The sequence below is a fragment of the Pogona vitticeps genome, chromosome 2 (assembly GCF_051106095.1).
Source record: "Pogona vitticeps strain Pit_001003342236 chromosome 2, PviZW2.1, whole genome shotgun sequence".
In the NCBI taxonomy this organism is placed as follows: domain Eukaryota; kingdom Metazoa; phylum Chordata; class Lepidosauria; order Squamata; family Agamidae; genus Pogona; species Pogona vitticeps.
The window spans coordinates 84,391,284-84,415,209 of NC_135784.1; the positions used below are offsets into that span (position 1 = coordinate 84,391,284).

General features: G+C 42.3%; 1 protein-coding gene across 1 annotated transcript in view; it reads left to right on the forward strand.

Annotated features, from left to right (window-relative positions):
- RNF123 (ring finger protein 123) overlaps window positions 1-23,926 on the forward strand; it is a 143,279-nt gene that overhangs the window by 117,273 nt on the left and 2,080 nt on the right. The window contains exons 36-37 of the mRNA XM_072989877.2: window positions 7,983-8,125; window positions 16,988-17,082. Of these exons, the coding sequence (XP_072845978.2) occupies window positions 7,983-8,125; window positions 16,988-17,082 (238 nt within the window). The remainder of the gene's footprint in view (window positions 1-7,982; window positions 8,126-16,987; window positions 17,083-23,926) is intronic.

Sequence of the window (23,926 nt, forward strand, 5' to 3'; positions counted from 1 at the left end):
TTTATATTCTGAGCATCCTGAAAAATCCTACTAGGGCTTATTTTCAGGTTAGGTCTTATTTTCAGGCAAACAGGGTATGTGATATTTTGTTGGTGGTGGTGTCATGGGATGTGAGAAGAGAGAGGTTTGTCTTTTTGAAAGATGGGGGGAGAAATTCACCCAGCTTCTCTAGAATGCTAAGCTGTAGAATGTTTCCAAGATGATTACTTAGAATAGATTTAGATGTTCTTACTTTAACCTAGGAATAGTAGGCTTATTTGAATCTTAGTAACTGCTTGAATATGATCATGCTTCATGCTTTTTAAGCTACAACTGTATTTTAATGGAACTACTTTATTTTCTTACTAAAACAATTATTTTTCAACAAAGGGCTTATCTGTTGAACAGCTGGACTGCACCTAAATCCAATGGAGAGTGGAAGGGTCACTAATTGCTACTATAAATAAGAGGTCCTACCTAGTCAGTCTGTTGTGCTGTCTAAGGAAGCACACAGTCAATGGTTGTTTGCCTTGTAAGCAGGCAAGAGGCTCTATTTCAGGTTGAGCTTGTCCATAGCTCAAGGACTATGCACTTCTGAGGTTTAAGGACCTGTCTCAAAGTGGTGGTTGCCTGCGTCTGCAGTGACTCCTCGCCCAAGATCATTTTCTCTTTAGGGAGAGGTGACTCTGACAACTGGTCCCCCTGTTGTACTGCTCTAACAGTTAAGAAGTTTTTGTTGATACTCAACCGAAATTTGGCTTCCTTTAACTTGAGCCCATTGTTGCATGTTCTGCACTCTGGGATAATCGACAACAGATCTTGCCCCTCCTCTGTATGACAGCCTTTCAAGTATTAAAAAAGTGCTATCATATCACCCCTCAGTCTTCTTTTCTCAAGGCTAAACATGCCCAGTTCTTTCAGCCTGTCCTCATAGGGCTTGGTTTCCAACCCCCCGATCATCCTTGTCACCCTCCTCTGAACTTGTTCCAATTTGTTTGCAACCTTCTTGAAGTGTGGTGTCCAGAACTGGACACAATGCACAGGGTGAGGCCTAACCAGTGCTGAATAGAGGGGGACTAGAATCTTCCAGGATTTGGAAACTGTAATTCTCTTAATGCAGCCTAAAATAACATTTGCCTTTTTTGTAGCCACATCACATAGTTGGCTCATATTTAGCTTGTGATCTACAACAATTCCAAGATCCTTCTCACTTGTAGTTTTGTTGAGCCAGGTATTCCCCCATTTGTAACTGTGCAATTGGTTTCTTTTTCTGAGGTATAGGACTTTGCACTGATCCCTGTTGAATTTCATTCTGTTGCTTTCGTCCCAGTGCTCCATTCTATCAAGGTCATTTTGAATTTTGTTTCTGTCTTCTAGGGTATTATCTAATCCACCCAATTTGGTATCCCTGCACTCCCTCATCCAGGTCATTAATAAAAATATTGAAGAGCAGGACTGAGCCTTGGGGTACCCCACTAGTTATCTCCTCCCAGTTAGAGAAGGACCCATTAATCATCACCCTCTGAGTACGATTCTGTAGCCAATTGTGTATTCATCTGATGCTTGAGCTATCCAGCCCACACCTAGTTAGCTTGTTAATCAGGATATCATGGGGCACATTGTTAAAAGCTTTGCTGAAGTCAAGATATACTACATCTCCAGCATTCCCTCTGTCTTATCAGGGAGATAACCTGATCAAAAAACAAGATCAAATTAGTTAGACAGGATTTGTTCGTGACAAATCCATGTTGGCTTCTAGTTATTACTGCATTGTTTTCTAGGTGCTTGCACAATGACGGCTTTATGATCTGTTTCAGAATTTTGCCTCGGATTGATGACGGGCTGACTGGCCTGTCATTCCCGGGTTCCTCTTTTTTGCCCTTTTGGAAGATAGGGACAACACTGGCCCTCCTCCAATCCTCTGGCACCTCACCCATTTCCCATGATTTCAAGAAAATAAGGTATAGTGGTTCTGAGAGTTCTTTAGCCAGTTCCTTCAGTACTCTTGGATGCAGTTCATCCAGCCCTGGAAATATGAACTCGTTTAAGGTGGTAAGGTATTCCTTGACTATTTGTTTACCTATCTCCAGCTGCAATCCTTCCCCCCCCCCTTGCACTTCTGAATTGTTTGGAAGTTCATAGTTTGTCTTATGGGAAAAGACTGAACTAAAATAGGAATTGTGCACCTCTGCCTCTTCTTTGTCCTCTGTTATCATTTTTCCATCACCATTGCGGAGCTGCGCCCCTATGTCTTTTGTTTGTCTTTTGCTACTCACATACCTGAGGAATGCTTTTTTAGAATTACTTTTAGTCTCTCTAGCTAACTTCAGCTCATTCTCAGCTTTTGCCCTCCTAATGCCATCCCTGCATTTCCTTGCTACTTATCTGTACTCTTCCTTGGTGGCCTAGCCTTCTTTGTATTGCTTGTTACAAGAAATAAAAGTGCTGCCATGTATCATAGCATTTCCACTGTTGCATTCACCTATTGTGGCAATGCTTCACTGTATTTCAGCTTCCTTTAGTAAAAGGGGTAGGAGGGAGTAGCCAAATAGCTGTATTAACCTCAAGTATTACATTAAGCTGCCAGTCTACCAATATTTGTTGATCTGTAAAGGAAATTCAGTAGAACATGTTCCTGACCAAATGTACTACGCTTGATCTTAGCTAAATGTATTATTGTTAATGTAATTGGTTCTTGAATAGCTTTAACCTTGAAAAGATGAATAGGTAAAAGCTTACCTTCACTTTTCAGGTGTTAATTATGAAATATAAGTACTGATAATTTTGGATGTACAGTATTCATCATTTCTTCCTTCCTAATGTGCCACAGTAACCAGCCATGATTCTGGATTCTGTTTCCTACTGTCTACATTCATTACAAAGAAAATCAGTTCTGTTGGTCACTGGCTTTCCCTTATTTTCAGGTTTATTGTAATCCTTCATGTATGGGTGATAATATGACCAAATCATTTGTTGTATCTAAGCCACATAAGAATTGCCACAGCACCTGCTGTAAAGGGGTTGGTTAGTTATTAATGGTTATGCTGAAGGGTATTAAGACAGTACATCCTGGTTTTATGTGTACTTTGGTTCTTTTGTTGTTGTTGTTTAGTCGATAAGTTGTCTCCGACTCTTTGTAATCCCATGGACCAGAGCATGCCAGCCCCTCCTGTCTTCGAGTGCCTCCCGGAGTTGGGTCAAATTCATGTTGGTAGCTTTGGTGACACTGTCTAACCATTTCATCCTCTGTCATCCCCTTTTCCTCTTGCCTTCACACTTTCCCAACATCAGAGTCTTTTCCAGGGAGTCTTCTCTTCTCATGAGATGGCCAAAGTATTGGAGCCTCAGCTTCAGGATCTCTCCTTCCAGTGAGCAATCAGGGTTGATTTCCTTCAAAATGGATAGTTTGTTCTCCTTGCAGTCCAGGGGACTCTCGAGAGTCTCCTCCAGCACCAAAAGCATCAATTCTTCAGCGGTCAGCCTTCTTTATGGTCCAGTTCTCACTTCCATACATGGCTACTGGGAAAGACATCACTACTGGGAAAACCATAGCTTTAACTATGTGGACCTTTGTCGGCAAGGTGATGTCTCTGCTTTTTAAGATGCAGTCTAAGTTTGTCATCACTTTCCTCCCAAGAAGCAGTCGTCTTTTAATTTGGTGGCTGCTGTCACCATCTGCATTGATCATGGAGCTCAAAAAAAATCTGTCACTGCCTCCATATCTTCCCCTTTAGTTTGCCAGGAGCTGATGGGACCAATGACCATGATCTTTTTTTGATATTGAGCTTCAGACCACTTTTTGCGCTCTCCTCTTTCACCCTCATTAAGACTGAGGGGACAGCTCACTTCTAGGTTCAGCCACTTGCATTGGTTCCTCTTCACAGTATGTTTATTAGATGAATTCTATTTGGTTGTACAATCTCTAAAACTTGGCTCCTCCCATCCACCGTTTCTGGAAAATGTTGAATAGTTTATCAGAGAGATAAATTAGAGTGAATTATTGAGATGATCTTTTTTTCTTTATTTGTAGTTTTTTTGCCTTTTCTCTCACCTATTTTTAATAAATAAATAAATATAAATAAGCAGTTTCAGTCGGTCTCAGTTATGATTCTGTTTGATCAAGCAGCATAGTGAGATCACTGCAGAGGGGAGAGATGAACAGTGAAAAGTAGAGGGATATACCTGTTGCTCCATTGCATAATACTTGCTCTCTGTCCCTGACCTGGCCTTCCTTTGGCTGTGGCATCTGATGACTTCATAACTTTCTCTCCCTTCATGCCAGAAGTGAGCTTGACCTAGTTATCATTGTTTCCTCCAACTTTGCTGCAGCTTTTGTCTGTTCCCAAGGTGACTCTAGCAAATACTTCTCTGCTGGAACAGCTCATGCCTGCTCACTAGAGATGAGTACAATCTGCTGTTTGGCACTTCAGCACAGTTTGGCAGATTAGGCTCACAGGTATTGCATGGGCGTCCTAGATTTCCCATCCTGCCACCTCCCACAGGCACACATTCAGAGGCGGCACTCCAGGCTTCCCTGCCCCACCTTCTCTTCTAAGTGGATGCCCATGGGAGGAGATGGGGTGGAGAATCTGGGGTATCCTCAGAGCACCTGTGGATCTGATCCAACTGTTCAGAAGCTCAGATCATGCCCATCTCTGCTGCTCACCTTGGGCAGACAAGGAATTTGGTTAGAATGGCTGCTATTTGCCCAGCAGAATCCACACTTTCCTCACCCTCCTCCATCCTATTTTGGGCTGTCAGCATGCAGCAGGGGTATGGAATAGCAGATGTCCAGTTTTCAACGACAGTGTGAAGACCATACTTTTCCCTCTAATGGAAAGTATGTTTGAATCTGCATGATATGACACATGCATGCGGTTTTACCAGAAGAAGAAGGCTAATCTTATATCATTTGTGATTGGGCAATCTCCCAATGGGAATGCTGTAGATATAATATATACCGATCAGCCACAACATTAAAACTTCTGAGAGGTGAAGTGAGTAACATTGATTATATCATTACAATAGCACCTGTCAGTGAGCGGGATATATTAGGTAGTAGGTAAACTGCCAGTTCTTGAATTTCATGTGTTGGAAGTAGGAAATATGGGCAGGTGAGAAGATCTGAGAGACTTTGACAAGGACCAAATAGTGCTGAAAAAAGTAATGTGGCCATGATTGAAAGGTGTCAAAATACACAATACATTGCATTTGCTGCATGTGGGGCTGCATAGCTGCACACTGGTCAGAGTGCCCATGACAACCCTTGTTCACCACCAGAAGTGCCTGCAGTGAGCATCAGAAGTGGACCATGGAGCAATGGAAGAAAATCACCTGGTTTGAGAAATCAATGATTATTTTGAAATCAGGTGGATGGTGGGTTCATGTGCATCATTTACCTGGGGAAGAGATGGCCACCATCTGTCAGATTTACTTTGATTTAGATCATAATCTAAATCAGTAGAATAAACTTACAGTAGAATAATGAAGTGTTGAAAGTACTGTACTTTTCCATGAATAAGACAATATTTTTTCTAAAATATTTAGGTTAAAAATTGAGGGTCGTCTTAAACACGGAAGTAAGGAGGGAGGAGGGATCAAAGCGCTTTGATTCCTGCTTTCCCCCTCCACTTTTTGTGAAGAAAGTGGAGGGGGAAAGCACTTTCCTCGCAAGAAAGTGGAGGGGGAAAGCAGGAATCAAAGCGCTTTGATCCCTGCATTCCCCCTTCGCTTTCTTGCAAAAAAATATTTGGGCTTAGAAAAGTGGGGGGTGTCTTATACATAGGGGCATCTTATACAGGGAAAAATACAGTACTCAGAATATATGGCACCTTCAGGTTTTATTTAGTCCATATGTTGAAATGCCCAACAGTTCCTTGAGATATGTTCCTTATCCTTCCTGATTTTCTGCTATTGTCTCTGCACTCCTTTTTGTTCTTAGAAGTCATGGTTCTGTATTCTTTGGGCTAAGCTGGTATAGCAGCTGCAGTCTGGAAGCCAATACAGTTGCTAGGCAGCTGCATCTCACTGTTGAATCAAAAAGGGAGCAAATGAAGAATAAAAAATCTGCTGCTCAAAACCTGTTTAATATCCCAGAAGACAGTGGTGCTTTGACTTATAACCATAATCCATTCCAGAAGATGGATGTAAGTCTAAATGGTCGTAAGTCAAAGCACCATTTCCCATTGAAATGCATTGGAACACAATTAATCCGTTTCAGCATTTTTTAAAAATTCCAATGAATAAATAAAGCACACAGAAAGCCCCATTGGAAGGCGTTGGGGCTTTAAAAACAACAACAACTGAAAATAAACAGAGCAAGTCCCGAAGGCGCTGGGACTGCAAAAACCAAAACAAAACCCAAAAAATAAACATCAGAGCAGGGACTGCACAAAAAAATCACCAAAAAAATGAAGCACAGAAACATAAATCCCCCAGCCGAAATCCACCTTGCAAAAGCCACTCAGAACAGTTTTTAAAAGGCAAAAAGCAGCACCTTACCTTACCAGACAGTCCCAAGCTTCTTTCGATCCTGTTGTAGCCAAGGCGACCGCTGCAACTCTGGGCGACAAGGGGACCGGACCCAATTCCTCCCCCCAGGGAGGCGAAGGCTCCGGGTGGGGCTGGCTCTCCCAAGCGTGCCATGGAAGGCAGGCGAAGCTCGGGACTGAGCCACCCGGCTCAAGGAAGGGAAGCCATCCAGAGAGGGAATGCCGGCCTGGGGAATGCTGGGGTGCCTGAGGGCTCCCCGGGGCATGGGCAGCGGGGGCTTCCGAGGGCTCACTGTACTGACCTTGATGGGGCTGACGGGGGTGGAGGAGAGCAGCTGCAGGTGTTCCGAAGGAGCCTGTCGGGCGGCAGCAGCGCTCGCCCAGCTGCACAGCTTTCCTTTGGCGCTGCCTCCTGCTCCAGCAGAGGCAGGCAGGTGGCCAGCACGGAGGCGGCACCGAAGGAAGCTGCCCAACCAGGTGAGCGCCACTGCCGCCCAACGGGCTCCTTTGGAATACCTGCAGCTGCTCTCCTCCACCCCCGTCAGCCCCATCGAGGTCAGTACAGCAAGTCCTCGGAAGCCCCTGCACCCCGGGGAGTGCTCAGGCGCCCCCGCGTCTCCCCAAGTTGGCCTTCCCTTTTGGCTGCTTCGTCGGACGGCTCAGTCCCAAGCTTCGCTCATCTTCCACAGGCTCACCCTCCAGGCAACTGTCTCAGATGCCCCCGGTCTGCAGGGGTCTGGACTGGCTAGGGGACTCCTGCTCTAACCGTTGGGGTGAAAGAGCTACTGTACAAAGAAGCATCCTCTTCGCCACCTACGGTTAGCAGTTTGAATTTCCCACCCTTTTCCCCTGCCTTTTTTTGTTCGTAAGTGGAAGCTCCAGCCGCAAGCTGAAGCAAAATTTTGCAGCCGGAGCTGGTCGTAAGTAGGGACATGCGTAAGTCAAGGCACCACTGTACCATACCTTTGAGATAAGGTTTGGCCTTTGATTATGTGAGACTTGTTTGGTTCGGGTTAGCCAGATATTTGCTGATTTTGTGTGTTTTTGTACAAGCCATTTGACCCACAATATTTCAAATGTTCTGGATTTTGAAGGCTTCGTTTCAGGTATAAAAAGAGATGTTCTCAAAGAGAAGAAGCCCTTAACCCAAGCAGATAAATCTTCAAAAGGTAGCATCCGGACCTCCCCCAAATCCTATTAAAGATCCATGGACTGCTGTCCCCTCCCCTTTTTTTCCTCTCCCCTTGCCATCACACCGTTCCTTGCTGTACCAGAACGCCAGTGAGGAAGGGAAATAACCAGTTGATAGTCTCAGAGCATTGGGGTTGATAACAACCATGACTTGTGTGTGTGTGTGGTAGTTTAATTGGCTGACATTGCTATTAAAGATGAAAAGAGCATATTTTCTCCTTCCTGTGCTAACTCATTTGACAAAGTATTACAGTGTAGGACTGCTCTGAGTGGTGGATGCATTGCCATTCTAAAATGGTGTCTCTCTCTCTGTCTTTCCAGGGCTGAGCGGGCAACAGCTGTGCTGCTGGCAGATCCCTCTTTCCAGCTCCGTTCTATTCAGTACTTGCTGGGCCACACAGAGCCTTTGGCAGTGGGAGCAGCATCAACTTCCTCTGATAAGAAACATTTCTCCTTGCAGAGCTGTAAGTATCTCCCTGATGTTTAGATACTCCTATGGCTGTTGCCAATTTACCAATTGTGAAATTGATGGGCACTCACTTTTAAAAAAAGCAAAGTGATCACTGTGGCCTCTGCTGTAGAAAGAGTAGAAAGAAAAGAGGAAGAATGTATTCGCGAAGGCTTTCACGGCCGGGAACTAATGGCTGAAGATGCCAGCCACAGAGATTGGCGAAACGTTAGGAAAAACCACCTTCAGAACATGGCCAAGAAGCCCGAAAAACCCACAACAACCAAAAGAGGAAGACCTTATATAAGTTGAGTTGACCCCATAGAAGAAGCTACAACTGTTAGTTTGCAGGATCAGAACAGAACTTTTTGGAAGAGACCATCTTGTTTGTGGGGGCAGTAGGAAGAGAGAATAACCTAATACTAGATGTTACTGGTTTGCAAGATCTGAACAGATCAGTTAATAATAGGTCATTTTGGAAATTAGTAACTTATATATAGTCACCACATGTCAGAAGTGATTTGATGGCAGATAGCATATTTGCAGCTTTTTCTTAATTATCAAACATTGTATAGTGACAGGATTGGCGCAGTAGATCTCCAAACTCTCATATAATCGCATAAGACCATCTGTCGCCATGACACTAAAAAGAGTAATTTCACAGCTTAAATTAGCGAGCTTCTGAATATTTATTTTCTATTTTTTAAAACACCTTCTAAAATATTTTTAAACCAGAAATAGAAACTCTGTTTAATGCCCTTGTAGAAGAAGGAGTTAAAATATCTCCTCCTGAGAGTAATTTAATTTAGTTCTGAGTGGCAGGGTCAGAAGTTCAAATCTGCCTTCCCCTGGTTTAGAACACTGGTTCTTAACCTTGGGTTACTCAGGAGTTTTGGACTGCAACTCCCAGAAGCCTTCACCACCAGCTGTCCTGACTGGGGTTTCTGGGAGTTGCAGTTCAAAAGCATCCGAGTAACAAAGGTTAAGAACCACTGGTTTAGAATATTTGTGCTGATATCCAATTCTTAAGAAATCCAGAAAGTCATAATTTTTTTCTCAGTGAAATTGTTTTTTCAAATTCATTATTACAGCCCTTGATGCCTGGATTCCTTCCAAATAAAAAAGCAGCTGAGACAAACAATTCTCTTTCATTCTAAGCAAGTTTGGTCTTTTCAGTGTATTTGAACTGTTTTAAATCTGCGGACACAAAAAGTTGCTGGTGTCTGCATTGGGGAAGGGGAATAAAATAGTTTTACTTTTAAAAACTCATAACTAAAAAATGTCCACATGTCCCCAAACTTGGCACAGGGCAAGAGCAGAAAATCTGCTATACTTCTGCCAAATTTGGTGGTTTGCTGAGGTCCAGTTTCAAAGTTGTATTTTTTTTTTTTGTTTGGCATTGTTGTTGTTATTTAGTCATTTAGTCGTGTCCGACTCTTCGTGACCCCATGGACCAGAGCACACCAGGCCCTCCTATCTTCCACCGCCTCCCGGAGTTGTGTCAAATTCATGTTGGTTGCTTCGATGACACTGTCCAACCATCTCATCCTCGGTCGTCCCCTTCTCCTCTTGCCTTCACACTATCCCAACATCAAAGTCTTTTCCAAGGAGTCTTCTCTTCTCATGAGATGGCCAAAGTACTGGAGCCTCAGCTTCAGGATCTGTCCTTCCAGTGAGCACTCTTTCCTTTAGAATTGATTTCCTTTAGAATTGATAGGTTTGTTCTCCTTGCAGTCCAGGGGACTCTCAAGAGCCTCTTCCAGCACCACAATTCAAAGGCATCAATTCTTCGGTGGTCAGCTTTCTTTATGGTCCAGCTCTCACTTCCATACATTGCTACAGGAAAAACCATAGCTTTGACTATTCGGACTTTTGTTGGCAAGGTGATGTCTCTGTTTTTTAAGATGTTGTCAAGGTTTGTCATCACTTTCTGCCCAAGAAGCAGGCATCTTTTAATTTCGTGGCTGCTGTCTCCATCTGCAGTGATCATGGAGCCCAAGAAAGTAAAATCTGTCACTGCCTCTATATCTTCCCCTTCTATTTCCCAGGAGGTGATGGGACCAGTGGCCATGATCTTAGTTTTTTTGATGTTGAGTTTCAGACCGTTTTTTGTACTCTCCTCTTTCACCCTCATTACAAGGTTCTTTAGTTCCTCCTCACTTTCTGCCATCATAGTGGTATCATCTGCATATCTGAGGTTGTAGATATTTTTTCCGGCAATCTTAATTCCGGTTTGGGATTCCTCCAGTCCAGCCTTCCGCATGATGTATTCTGCATATAAGTTAAATAAGCCGGGGGACAATATACAGCCTTGTTGTACTCCTTTCCCAATTTTGAACCAGTCAGTAGTTCCATATCCAGTTCTAACTGTTGCTTCTTGTCCCACATGCAGGTTTCTCAGAGATAGATAAGGTGGTCAGGCACTCCCATTTCTTAAGGACTTGCCATAGTTTGCTGTGGTCCACACAGTCAAAGTCAATGAAGCAGAAGTAGATATTTTTCTGGAACTCTCTGGCTTTCTCCATAATCCAGCACATGTTAGCAATTTGGTCTCTAGTTCTTCTGCCCCTTCGGAATCCAGCTTGTACTTCTGGGAGTTCTCGGTCCACATACTGCTAAAGCCTACCTTGTAGGATTTTGAGCATAACCTTGCTAGCGTGTGAAATGAGTGCAATTGTACGGTAGTTGGAGCATTCTTTGGCACTGCCCTTCTTTGGTATTGGGATGTAGACTGATCTTTTCCAGTCTTCTGACCACTGTTGAGTTTTCCAAACTTGCTGGCATATTAAATATAGCACCTTGTTTGGCATACCCCCATTTTTAAGTTGTCTTATGGAATGCTGATTTGCTCTGTTGCACTATACAGTGGTGCCTCGCAAGACGAATTTAATTCATTCCACGGTTAATGTCTTGCGAAAAATTTGTCTTGCGAATCACGTTTTCCCATAGGAATGCATTGAAATCTAATTAATGCTTTCCTATGGTCAAAAAAAGTCAGAACAAAGTCAAATTTGGTTTATAAAGGGTTTATTAAGTGTTCTTTAAACCATACATATTGTGCAGATGATTTTTAAAAAATCAGTCAAAAAACTTTAACTTTTTAAACATCATAGAAAAACATTTAAAAATCAGCAAACATGAGGCAGGAACAAAAAACAGAAAACATTCTCCTTGCGAAGCACGGCTATAGGAACATTTGTCTTGCAAGTCATCAACCCCCACCCCCCATTGCCAAACCCATTTGTCTTGCGAGGCACCACTGTATCTATTGCTATACTCTCCTACATCAGTAATTAATGACCTTGTCTTGTTGCTATCATTTTGGTGACAGTGTTACATTTTTCCCACTGGTTGCTTCTCCCTGCTCTCCAAGGATGATTTTGAAACTGAGAATACTGTACATGTTTACCTTCTGTAGCTTAGTGGGAAACTTGATTTTCCTCTTTCTGCAATCTTACTCCCAAAGAATAGCCCAGGGTTTGATTGGAATGTGTTTCCAGTTCTCTGCGGATTGGCTCACGACTCACACAAACAGAACTTTTAAGGTGTATTTATTTATGCATAAGTCCATTAGCTTCTCTGAGAAATGTTCAGAACTACTTTTACAGCAAAGCCACATGAAAAAAATTAGGCCACAGTTAAAATGAATCTAGGATAAAATAACAACATAGTTAAACAAGATAGTAAAACACAGGTTAGTTTTGCAGTGTAAAATGAGTGTTTTAGTTCATAGATAAAGACTAGATACAGCTCATTCTGGTCAGGATAGCAGTTCAACAAGGACTTACAGAATGTGAACATTGTGTTTAGAGCAAGACAGGAAACTTATGGCACTCCAGGTGTTATGACTTACCATTCCCATCAGCTCCACCCAACAAGATCAATGATAACAAATTACGGGGGTTGTAGTCCAAGAGGTTCAGATGGCCAAAGGTTCCCCCATCCCAATTTATATCCAGATTTGTGATCTGCAGAATCATTGATTGTCATGCAGACAGAAAGAGTGCTGTAGAGTGGAACATCAAAACAGTCTAAATCGCTGCAGAATGGAAATGTATGTGTCTCCTTCTTTGGCTGGTGCTCCTGCTGGCAATTGACATGTTGAATTTAACCCCCAGGCCAAATATTTTTCTAGACTTTGCATGATTGGCTTAGACAGTCTGCAAGGGGTGAGAACTCTGTGTAGGTAAGGGTAGATAAACTGCTGTGGACCACAGCCCCAGACCATGATCTGGTGCATGTTTGCAGCTGCAAAGTAAAACAAAACAAAAACAAACACACAAAAACTTTATTTAGCCAAAAGAAGAAGAAGAGGAACAAGAAAAGAATAGAATAGAAAAAGACACATTTTAGCATTCAGAGCTGTGGTTTTCTTGGGAACCCCATCCCCAAATGCCCCCCACCAAACAGAAACTGCCCATCCAATATCTTCCTGTTTGTTTTTTCTTTAAGTAACAATTAACAGTCCTACTGGGGATTGGGATTCAAATTTGGCCCTCAGGCTTTCAGATATGGCCAATTTGGTCAGCTGCACGAACCACACTTGGGGAGTGTAACACATCACAATCTGTTACTGCCGTTCCTGCATCTAACAACTACTGTCAGCAGTGTCATTTTAATTATTGATGAAATTTTATCTATCATTACACTACCCTAAGTGTGTGAACATTCAGAAAGCCAGAGTATAAATTAAAATGCATAAAACCTCAGCCTGAGTGCCTGTGGAGTTGCTGACAAGTCATAGCTAAGGTCAGCAGATCACATTCTGACTGAATACAAGGTGTGCTAGCAGTGCTGGAAAATTAAGAAGCCTCTGCAGCAGCATTGGGAAATATGAGAAACAGGGCCATTTCATCAGCTCTGCTAGAAGACCACTGGGCTTCTCTTCTTCCTTAGCTGTTCCCTCTAATTTTATGAAGCAAAGGCAAGGAAAGCAGTGGTTGCTCATGCAAAACAGGGCAAGCAGTATGGGATCATAAAACATGTTTCTCATAATATTTTTGGAAAACAATGTATTTGTCAATTGAGAGAGAGAGAAGCAGGCTCCTAGCTGTGGCTGTGCTGTGTGCCCTTGAAGTTTGCAGAGATTTGGGAGAACAATTGGAGCACCAAGACAGAGGAAACATTGACTCTAAGGAATAATGCAGACTTTATTTATACATCCTGTAGAAGCTGTTAGTTCCACAAAGACCTTGAGTCGAGGACAAAGTGGCTAAAAGCTACAGAGGTCTCGGTAGCAGGACAGGAAGCAGAATAAGCCCTTTCTTTTAAGCTGTGTTGAATTCTGCTGTTCTCAATTTCTGTTACTCATATTTAGTATGAAAGATAGCTTCAGAACCGAATACTTTGCAATTATTTTCTACATTTGTTACCAGAAGGAAAAAAAATATATACTTCCAGGGTATTTATAAAACTGAGGCCTCTTAGACCATATCGCCAATATAACATATGGCATCTTAGCACAAGTATTATCTCCATTTCCACCCTTGTAATGGCTCCCATATGAATCTCCATTGAGGCTAAAAATCTACAGGCAAGGAAAGGGGGTTAGCCACAATTGTGCTGCTGTACCCCACATTGTGTGGGAGGTTAGAGTGGAATTAGAAGTTTTACTCTGAATATCTATTGATTTTTCTTTGCTGTAAGAAAAGTAGAAAATAGCTTCATAATGTATTCTTATTTTTAAGCAAACATTTATTACAGCAGTTTCTCAAATATTGAGACACTGGTTTTATTAGGAATTAGGAATGCTAAACCCCAGGGATGGATTGAATACAAAATACTGTTTTGAAAGCCGCAAAGATCTTGGTGTGATCTGTTACCCTGCAAGACTATAGGCGGTAGCCTCTGTGGTCCAGTCCTTCTACCAGAAATCAGGGAAACCAGGGGTTTTCTTACCTGGTAGTGGCAAGTTCCTTGTATTGTTCAATGTGTCAACATGTACAAAATACAGAGAATTACAAAGGCAGATTCTCTTAAGTTTTCAATTGCTTGCCTGTTGTCTTTTAAAGAGGTACTACTAATTGTTTTCTGGAATGGATCTGGCTGAAGCCTCTGAGCCCTCCCATATCTTCTATATGAGTTATCAGATCACCTTAATGTCTCCCTAGGAGCCCTTCAGAACTTTATAGACTTCTAGGGAAAAATAAGAACCCTGTGTTTGTCACAGGGTTAATTCCAGTGTGAACCAGATAGCTATTTCCAGTCATATAAACATTCATCTGGGTATCAAGGTAAAATAAGTCTTCTCATTGTTGCAATAATTCCAGGCAACATTAGCTTGTACATTTCTACAAGCTGTATTCATCTACTTTGCTTTTTATGTTCCATAACTAGAAAAAGACTTCAGAGTTACTGAAAACATCCAAAAGTCTTATAGCTATGGGAAAACAAGTGCTTAAACAGAAATCCATTCTTGAAACTTTGAAAAGTTACATGCTTGATTGTCATCCAAAATTTTTACAACTATGAGACATTACAAACAAAACAAAACTTAAGTTCTAGGCAAAACTTAAATCATGTTATAGTAATGTTTCAAAAATCACAGGAACATAAATTCTAAAATGCAGTAGCTTATAGCCTAAAAAGGCATATAAAAAGCAAAAAGTACATCATTAAAAAAATAGCATTATAGCATTGAGCACTTTTTAGGCTTTAAGCATACTGCTGACACGCATGAAAAATATTCTAAGTGACCATCCGTGCAGGAAATTCATGTTGTCCTCATCTGTTTTGATGTGCTGCTGTGAGCTGTGCTGCTGCTTTTTGACATCTGGTGCCCAGTATGATTGTTGTGCATGTCTTGTGTCATCTTCTTGTATGTCTCTGCCTCTCGGTATTTATATTTTTCTTAGATATTTACATTTCCTTTCAATTGTAAATAACTGAATTTTGCTGTTGTAGTAAGTTACTGATCCATATGAATGGTCAAAAATCAGTTCCTTTCAAGGAGAAAGGTGGGGTTAAAATATTTTAAATAAAATAAAAAAAGTTGAATGGAAATCTTTATTGCTTGTACGGGGTGGTAAAATATAACTTATGAATTTGGCAGGTATAGCAGATAAGTTATTATTTTGACTAAATGGGTTCTGTACACACAGGAATAGTAAGTTGCTTGGGTAGCATTTTACCAAGAAGGCAAAAAGCTATGGGTATAAGGGGCTGCTGGCCTAAATTGGTTAGGTGCCAGTTTGCTCAATCCACACTTTAGGATTCTAGAAAGTTTTTTTAATTGTTTATTTATTTACAGGTTCATCTTTCAGCCCTGAGATTCTTTTACAAGGCAATGTTATTGTACATTGACCTTGGTTCCAGACTTGTCTGGAAAGCTGGCTCATTGTTTCACAGTGACTTTTAATAAGCTGCTGTTCAAACCTCAGTTTTAAAGCATAATATACACTTTCAGGATTACATTGTTTCTACACCCGCCTTAATTTTTTTTACCACTATTTACACACAAAATTCCACATCATTACAGATGTGGAGCAAAAAGCTTGTGTTCCCATCATATTTCTTTGTTGCAGAGGGAAAGTCCTTATGCTGCCTGTCAAAGCATTCCTTCTCTTGAATAACTTTATTTCCCCAACACACACTTATCTATCTGCCAGCACTACCTGCACCATTTGGCAGTACTGAGATGGCCCAGCAGCCAATCTCCTTGATCATAAGAGTGAATGTGTTTGATTTTGTAGAGGTTTTTTTTTGGAGGGGGAAAGCTCTGACATATTTGCACTGTCACAATTTCTCAGTGTTTCCTCTGATCAACCACCTACCATTCTGGGCCCAATAAGAAAAAGCTATGGTAGTTTTGACTATACTGTGTTGCACCAAATCACAAACTAACTAAACTAGGACTCCCTAGCACAGTCTTGAAAAACACAAGTGCTATTGGAGGAGAGATGGATGTACGTGCACACATGCTGGGATGTTCAACAGATTTTTCTCATATATTAAAGTGGGAACCTTTCATGTTGGATTGGATCACATGGGCTCTATTCTTTAGTAATAGCTGGAAAACCTGTTTTCTTCATTAGTTGCTCAGACAGAGGTTTGATCCGGCCATGGTGACACATGGCTAGATTACATCCAGACTGGATTACTGTAACATACTCTACATGGGGCTTCCTGTGGAAAGTATTTTATCTGGATTGTTTCAGTATTCACCTTCATCCAGTCCATCACTTGACACCAGACACTAATCTAGAACTAGTCAATTGGAAGGCACATCAAGGAATTGGGATTCAGCCTGTGCTGGGTGGGGTTATACTGGGTGTGCTCCTAGATTTGTCTCTGAGCCTGGATGCCCAAGTATTGGATGGGCAGGAGTGACTTTGCACAGTTAAAACTAGTGCACAAGCCACACACATTCCTGGAAAGGTCTGATCAGGCCATGGCGATACATGCCTTTGTTATACTCCAGATGCATTACTGTAACATGTATGTGGGGCTGCCTCTGGAAAGTGTCTGGAAACTTCAGTGTGTCCAAACTGCAGCAGCCAAATATCCTGAGGACATACTCCTGCGTCAGTTTTTCCATGCATTGTCTTATGTGATGACTTTAAAATGGGGTTTCCCCGTGTCTGTCCTGCCAGTGTCGTATATCAGTGCTGCATGCAGGAGGTTGGAGCCGCACTGGGGAAGCACAGAGCTCAATGTGGCATTAAAGATTAGAGACCGTGCTGAACCATGCCACCTGGTGGCCAGTCACCTTCATTCTAGCTTCACTGTAATTTTTCTTGTGACAAATATTGCGTGAGGATGGGTTGAAAAAGTGCATTAGGACCTCTCCTCTTTTGTCCTAAATCATAGTGTTAGAATCTGACCCTTTCTACTTCCCCATCCCCTGCTTTTAAGCATTACATTTTGTTTTTGTTGGCAGATACTGATTATATCAGCCAGGAAGAAGTAGCTAAGGTAGAGCAGATGTTGGGCCACCTCAGTGAAGAGTCCAAGCAGGCTGCAGCCTCCACTTTGGTAAGTACCCTGGTGATTTTGCCCTTTGTGCCATGTGCCCACCCTTGTAAGGAGGCTCTCATCATGGCTCCTGTCATTCTTACGTGTTTGCCAGCATCATGGGTTTTGGATTGCAGATTTTTTTTTTCATATGCACGACCTGTGAGGTTGTGGCACAGGTTACATGAAAGAAGGGCTGGCAAAGGCTGGAATAGGCATCTCCCATGTGCTAAGGCTAATTCCGAGCCTTCTGTTATGAAAATATGTTCCTTTTGGAAATGTGATTTGTCAGTGAACGTAAGGATGTGTCTTGTTGCCACTATGAAGACTTAATAGTTTACGAATATCCTGACCTTGGTGAGACAGCATGGACTGAACCTGGGAGTCAGGATTCCTATGCTGCACACTTTCCCAGCAAGCTCAGTGAGTGTGGCAAGTATTACATGGTGATTACAGAGAAAGGAAGCCCTGCCAGGCTATGTGTGGTTTCTCAGGATTTAAGATGTACAGACAGACATCAAATGAGCAACTAGATGTTCCACAGGGATGGCATCCCACACTGTCTTCAGGGAAAGGAGGCCTGCTTTTAAATTAGAGATATCTGTTCTCATTGCTCCAGTCCTTAACAAAAGAATCCGCCATCATTTGGAAACTTGAATTATAGCCCCAGGCTAAATGTTACAAAACAAGTGGCTAAGATGTAGATTAGATTTGATGGATTTGCTTAAATGTAGTCATAGAATTTGGTTTCTCAGGGGACTTTTGGAAGAAGCAGAAAGTATATCTAGAAGAAAGGGCCTGAGAGCAGCATTAAGAAGCTGTCCAAATTGATTCTGGCTTCCGAAATACCCATGTATGCGTTATGCTGTCTGGATGACCTCCGGCAAGAAGCAGTGATCCGGCAAGGAACGTGATATCTGCCAGGGGCTGGGTTTCAATTATTTATGGAGCTGCTCACCTTCCAGCTGCAGTTTGGAGCTGCATGAAGGCTGCTGCAGTGGGAGGGGCGAGTGGGATGGATGTGAGGGCTCTGTCCCTGGGCAGGGCAGAAAATGCATGGCCTTAGTCAAGGCCAGCCCAGGTGCAGGAACTAAAACCTCCATTAGAAACATTCTTCTTCTTCTTCTTCTTCTTCTGAGGGCACACATAGACTCCTACATATGTCCCTTATGTTCTTTAAAATTATACTTAAAAAGAATCTTCTGATTATCTCCACACCTGGTGCAGTCCTCACATGAAAGTGTGGCACTGTTCTTTTAGCTCCAGTAGCAGGAGGATGAAGAATTTGAAGGCAAATGAGTAATATCCTGCCTTAAATTGCCATGCACAGAACAGCAGTCATGGAAGTGGATTCTGCTAATTGTTTACAAGTCTGTCCCTTGACAGCACTCGACAGACCCATTTCTGTTACCTAAATCCACTTCTGCAGTTTCCATGGCTCACATGCAGAGTATTTGAACAGCATACCAGCCAGTGTTAGTAAATTTGAAGTTGTGGGCAAATGCATTTGTCACTTCCTTAATGTAGTCTCATGAAATGTGTGTTCAGCAGGATCTTACTGTGAACAGATTCCTCCTTAGACTTTGGTCACTTTGGTGTTTTGGCTGTGGCTTCTTCGGGGATTGCAAGCTGAAACATTTGGCTTGGGACCTAGAATGTTGATTCTGGCTTCCACACTAGACTCATAAACAAGATTTTTTTTCTCCATTACAAATTATTTTGCCAATTATCGGGTATTAACTCAGACTAGAAACTAGAAAGGACCTGAATATATTTGCCACTCAAGAAAACACTTGCCTGCCAGCCCTACTTTGTTCTTTTGTTGGGTCAGTCAAGTTAACTTGGGCCAACTTGAGTTCAAAAGGCCCTAAACTGAAAGAGTGCAACAAATCATCCTTTTTTCCCCAACAGCTTCTGTAGAGCAGTCAGCATCTAGCTCCAACCTGGCCTGCACTGCCTCACCCATTGTCAGTTCCCAGATGCTCCCAGCCAGAGCCTCCCCTTAGATGTATCCATTGTGGAAGCAAACGTCTCAGGATTAGTTCAAAAGATCTTTAAGGGATCAATTTCTGACTTTATTAAGACCCTGAATATCTTGCATGTTACTAGCAATTCAATACCTTCTAGACATCAGGACCACTGAGTAATAGTTATGGCTACCTAGACCCAGTAAGAGATATATTCCATCCTTTTCTACCGGCTAAGGAAAAAAGAGGGATATGTGGGCCACTATGGATATAAAATCCCGACGAATTATATCAAGAAGAAATACATTTGGCTGAAAACGCATGTTTTCCCATAGCATGCTGTGTGCTGTTATTAGTCAGATCATCAGAGGTCCACGTCCAGATCTCAATTTAATGGTGCCACAATTCATTGTTTGAATTTTCCCTGGACTCCTGGATAAGTATCCTGAATTGTTCATTCATTAATATTCTTAAGATGGGGCTTATTTTTGAAAGATTGTCTTGGGTCAATAGGCAGGACCAATATCTTGTTCTCCTTCCAGGCAGAGGAGTAATGTCCTTGAGAGCAAACCCTTTCTAGCACCACGGGACACTCTGAACCATTCGATGCTGCTGGCCTGTATTCAGATATCAAGAGATTGTAGATGTTGCCATTCAGTTGAGGCTGGCAGGTCATACTTTCTTCTCAAGTAGGCAAATGGCAAAAATTCATCATCCTGTCCAATTAATTAGTCTAAAGTAAAAAAATTCTCCCATCTTCCATAAAAAGGGCTTCTTCTCAGTTTTTAAATATAGGTTACCTCATACAGTGGTGCCTTGCATAACGAGCGCACCGTTGAACGATGAATCCGCATTGCAATGCGGATTTCCCCATCGCTAATGCGAAGGCATGCTCGCATTACGATGGGGGAACAGCTGTTCGGCGGTTCCAAAATGGCCGGCGGACACCCAAAATGGCCACCAGAACACCAAAAATGGCCGCCAGGACACCCGAAATGGCCGCCGGGACACCAAAAATGGCTGCCGGGACACCCAAAATGGCCGCCGGAACATGGGAAAACATCGGAGAACGGTGAGTTTTGGGCCCATTTGGAACGCATTAAACAACGTTTAATGCATTCCAATGGGCTTCCCTGTTTCGCTTAACGATGTTTTCCCATAGCGAAGGTTAATCCGGAACGGATTAACCTCGCTATGCGGGGCACCACTGTAGTTTGGCATGTGAAAATGGGTCAAATTGGAATTTTTATGACAGTATGTGCCATATTTCTCTTACTGCAGATTGTTGGGAGAATTGAGTTTCTTTTGGCATACAGTGGTGCCTCGCATAGCGAAACATCGCTGAACGGGACAGGAAAAGCCATTGGAACGCATTAAACATTGTTTAATGCGTTCCAAAAGGCTCCTTTACTCACCGTTCAGCGGAGTTTCCTATGGCCGGCAGCCATTTTCGCACCCTCGTTAAGCGAGGGGAGGGTGGGAAAACGCTGCGCGCAGCCATTTTGGGGCTTCCGGCGGCCATTTTGTCCGCCGAACAGCTGATCGTCGGGGCTTCGTTTTGCGAAGATCGGTAAGCGAAACGCTTACCGATCTTCGCAAAGCGAATCTCGCCCTATCTAAAGCTCATTGAGGGATCGCTATGCGATTTCGTCGTTGTACGGTGCGCTCGTTAAGCGAGGCACCACTGTATTTAGAAACCAAAACCATCAGCTTGGAGAAAGGCTCCAGATCGGAGGTTTCCAAAAGAGCCAAAGATGGGCTAATTTTGAGCACAGGTTGCTGTCCTCTGAAGATGCCGGCCACAGAGACTGGCGAAACGTCAGGAAGAACAACCTTCAGAACACGGCCTAAGAGCCCAAAAAACCCAGAACAACCATGGGCTAATTTGATTATGGAACATAGTTCCAACAATTAGCACAGCTTAGCAAACATTCCTGATGATATAACCTAACATCTGGAAAGCCAAACCATTCCCCCTTCAGTAATCAAGCTGCAATCTCTTAATGGAAATCAGAGATGGCATGGAACCCCACATAAATTTCTGAAACAGAGTATTAATTTTATGGAAGTATCTGCAGGATATAAGAAAGAGAATTGCTCAAAAATATATACCGTATTTTTCCGTGTATAAGATGCCCCCATGTATAAGACGCCCCCACTTTTCTAACCCAAAATTAAGAAATCTAAGTGGGGCTTAGCAAACATAGGGTAAAAAGGATCAAAGTGCTGCAGGATGGCTTTGATCCCTGCTTTCTCCCTTTGTGCTAAGCCCCGCATTGCTTAGCAAAAGGAGGAGGAAAGGGATCAAAGCAATTCCACGACTGCACAATCATTTTGATCCATTTCCCCCTTATACAGCCACGGGATTGCTTTGATCCTTCCCCCTCCTTTTGCTAAACCCCGTGGGACTTAGCAAGCAGGGGGAAAGCAGGGATCAAAGCGATCCTACAGCACTTTGATTCTGCTTTCCTTTTGCTAAGGCTTAGCAAGTGGAGGGGAAAGCAAGGATCAAAGCCCTGCAGGATCACTTTGATCCCTGCTTTCCCCTCCACTTGTTTTTTCCTCAGCTTACTTCCATGTATAAGATGACCCTCATTTTTTAGACAAAAGTATAGTCTTATACACAGAAAAATACAGTATATAATATTCATTTTGAGTGTATTTATCTTGTCCTGTAAATTTAAAGATACCCATCTATCTAAATCCAAAGATATCTTCAAAGTCTATTTAGTTAAATTAATGCAATTATCTGTGAAATATCCTTGGGAATCCATATTCCAAGACAGGTAACATTTGGGCACCATCGCAACTGCCAATCAGAAAAATGCATTCTGTGATGGATTATCTCAATTGGATCATGTTATTTTGCCTAATTAATAGATAACTGCATTTGCCAGTACACTCAAGGTATCTGTAGATCTTAAGCTATAACTCATTCAACAAAAGTTCATGTTTATAATATATTGGACACTCAAACATCTTTTTTAGGAAAGGTCTGAGCAAATCATCTAAATGTTGGCATTTTGATTCTCTTGATGCAGCTCTTAAGTCATATACTATGGCCATTCCCAGTTATAAGCACATTTTGGGGATCAGTTGTTTCATTAATTTTGTTGATACTTATGTACTTTTTTTAGACTACATTCCTGCTTCTTGAAGATTAAGCACTGGCCAGCATAGATGGACTCTCTGTGTCCTTATAATTCCAAAACACTGATTTTGCAACACCACCGATTCAGCAGATAGACCTTATAACACTGTCAATGTATTATTGTTTGGCATACAGACATTACATACATGTAGATTTTTTTTTTTGATATTTTGAAACCTTTCATGCATACAGACTTTTTCTTTGGGGCTTCCCTCACCTTCTTCCTTTCCATTTTTTCTTTGCTTTTACAATTTAATTTGATTTTAAAAATTTAGCCAAACCTTTATGAAAGAATCCAAAAATGAAAAGAAGAAGAAGAAATAGTCAACTCATAATCAACAAAAGAGTGGGAAAAGCTGTACTGGGATACAATTTCAAAAATGATAGAATGATTTCAGTATGAATCCAAAGCAGACCTTCTCCTTGGATGGAGAAGCCCTATACAGTCAGCAAAAACAAGACCTGGAGCTGATTGTGGCTCTGATCATCAGCTTCTTATAGCAAAATTCAAGCTTAAACTGAAGAAAGTAGGAAAAACCACTGGGCTAGTCAGGTATAATCTAAACCAAGTCCCTTATGAATACACAGTGGAAGTGAAGAACAGATTTAACAAACGAGATTTGGTGGACAGTGTGCCTGAAGAACTATGGATGGAGGCTTGTGACATTGTACAGGAGGTAGCAAGAAAAACCATCTCAAAGAAAAGGAAATGGAAGAAAGCAAAGTGGCTGTCCAACGAGGCCTTACAAATAGCAGAGAAGGGAAACAAAATGCAAAGGAGATAAGCAAAGTTACAGAAAATGGAATGCAGACTTCCAAAGAATAGCAAGGAGAGACAAGTGAGCCTTCTTAAATGAACCAGACATCCTGAAGAGTGAAGTCAGGGGGGCCTTAGAAAGCATGGCTAACAACAAGGCCAGTGGAGGTGATAGTACTGTATTCCAGTTGAACTATTTAAAATCTTAAAAGATGACGTTGTTAAGGTGCTACACTCACCTCCTGGCAAATAGAAGGGGACGATATGGAGGTAGTGACAATTTTTACTTTCCTGGGCTCCATGATCAATGCAGATGGTGACAGCAGCCACAAAATTAAGACACCTGCTTCTTGGGAGGAAAGCAATGACAAACCTAGACAACATCTTAGAAAGCAAAGACCTTACCTTGCTGACAAAGGTCCACATAGTCAAAGCTATAGTTTTTCAGTAGCAATATATGGAAGTGAGAGCTGGACCATAAAGGAGGCTGACCGCCGAAGAACTGATGCTTTTGAATTGTGGTGCTGGAGGAGACTCTTGAGAGTTCCCTGGATTGCAAGGAGATCAAACCTATCCGTTCTGAAGGAAATCAACCCTGAGTGCTCACTAGAAGGACAGATCCTGAAGCTGAGGCTCCAATACTTTGGCCATCTCATGAGAAGACTCCCTGGAAAAGACCCTGATGTTGGGAAAATGTGATGGCAAGAGAAGAAGGGGACGACAGAGGACAAGATGATTGGACAGTGTCATCTAAGTTACCAACATGAATTTGATCCAACTCCAGGAGGCAGTGGAAGACAGGATGGCCTGGCATGTACTGGTCCATGGGGTCACAAAGAGTCAGACACGACTTAACAACTAAACAACAGGAACTTAAAACAGATTAGGAGCAGCCAACAGAATGGTGAAATTGTTCTCTCGGTCCACGAAGTGATATTTCAGAGAAATATTTTTTGGGGGTGCTCTTGCAGGAGCAGCCCTCTACGGTCC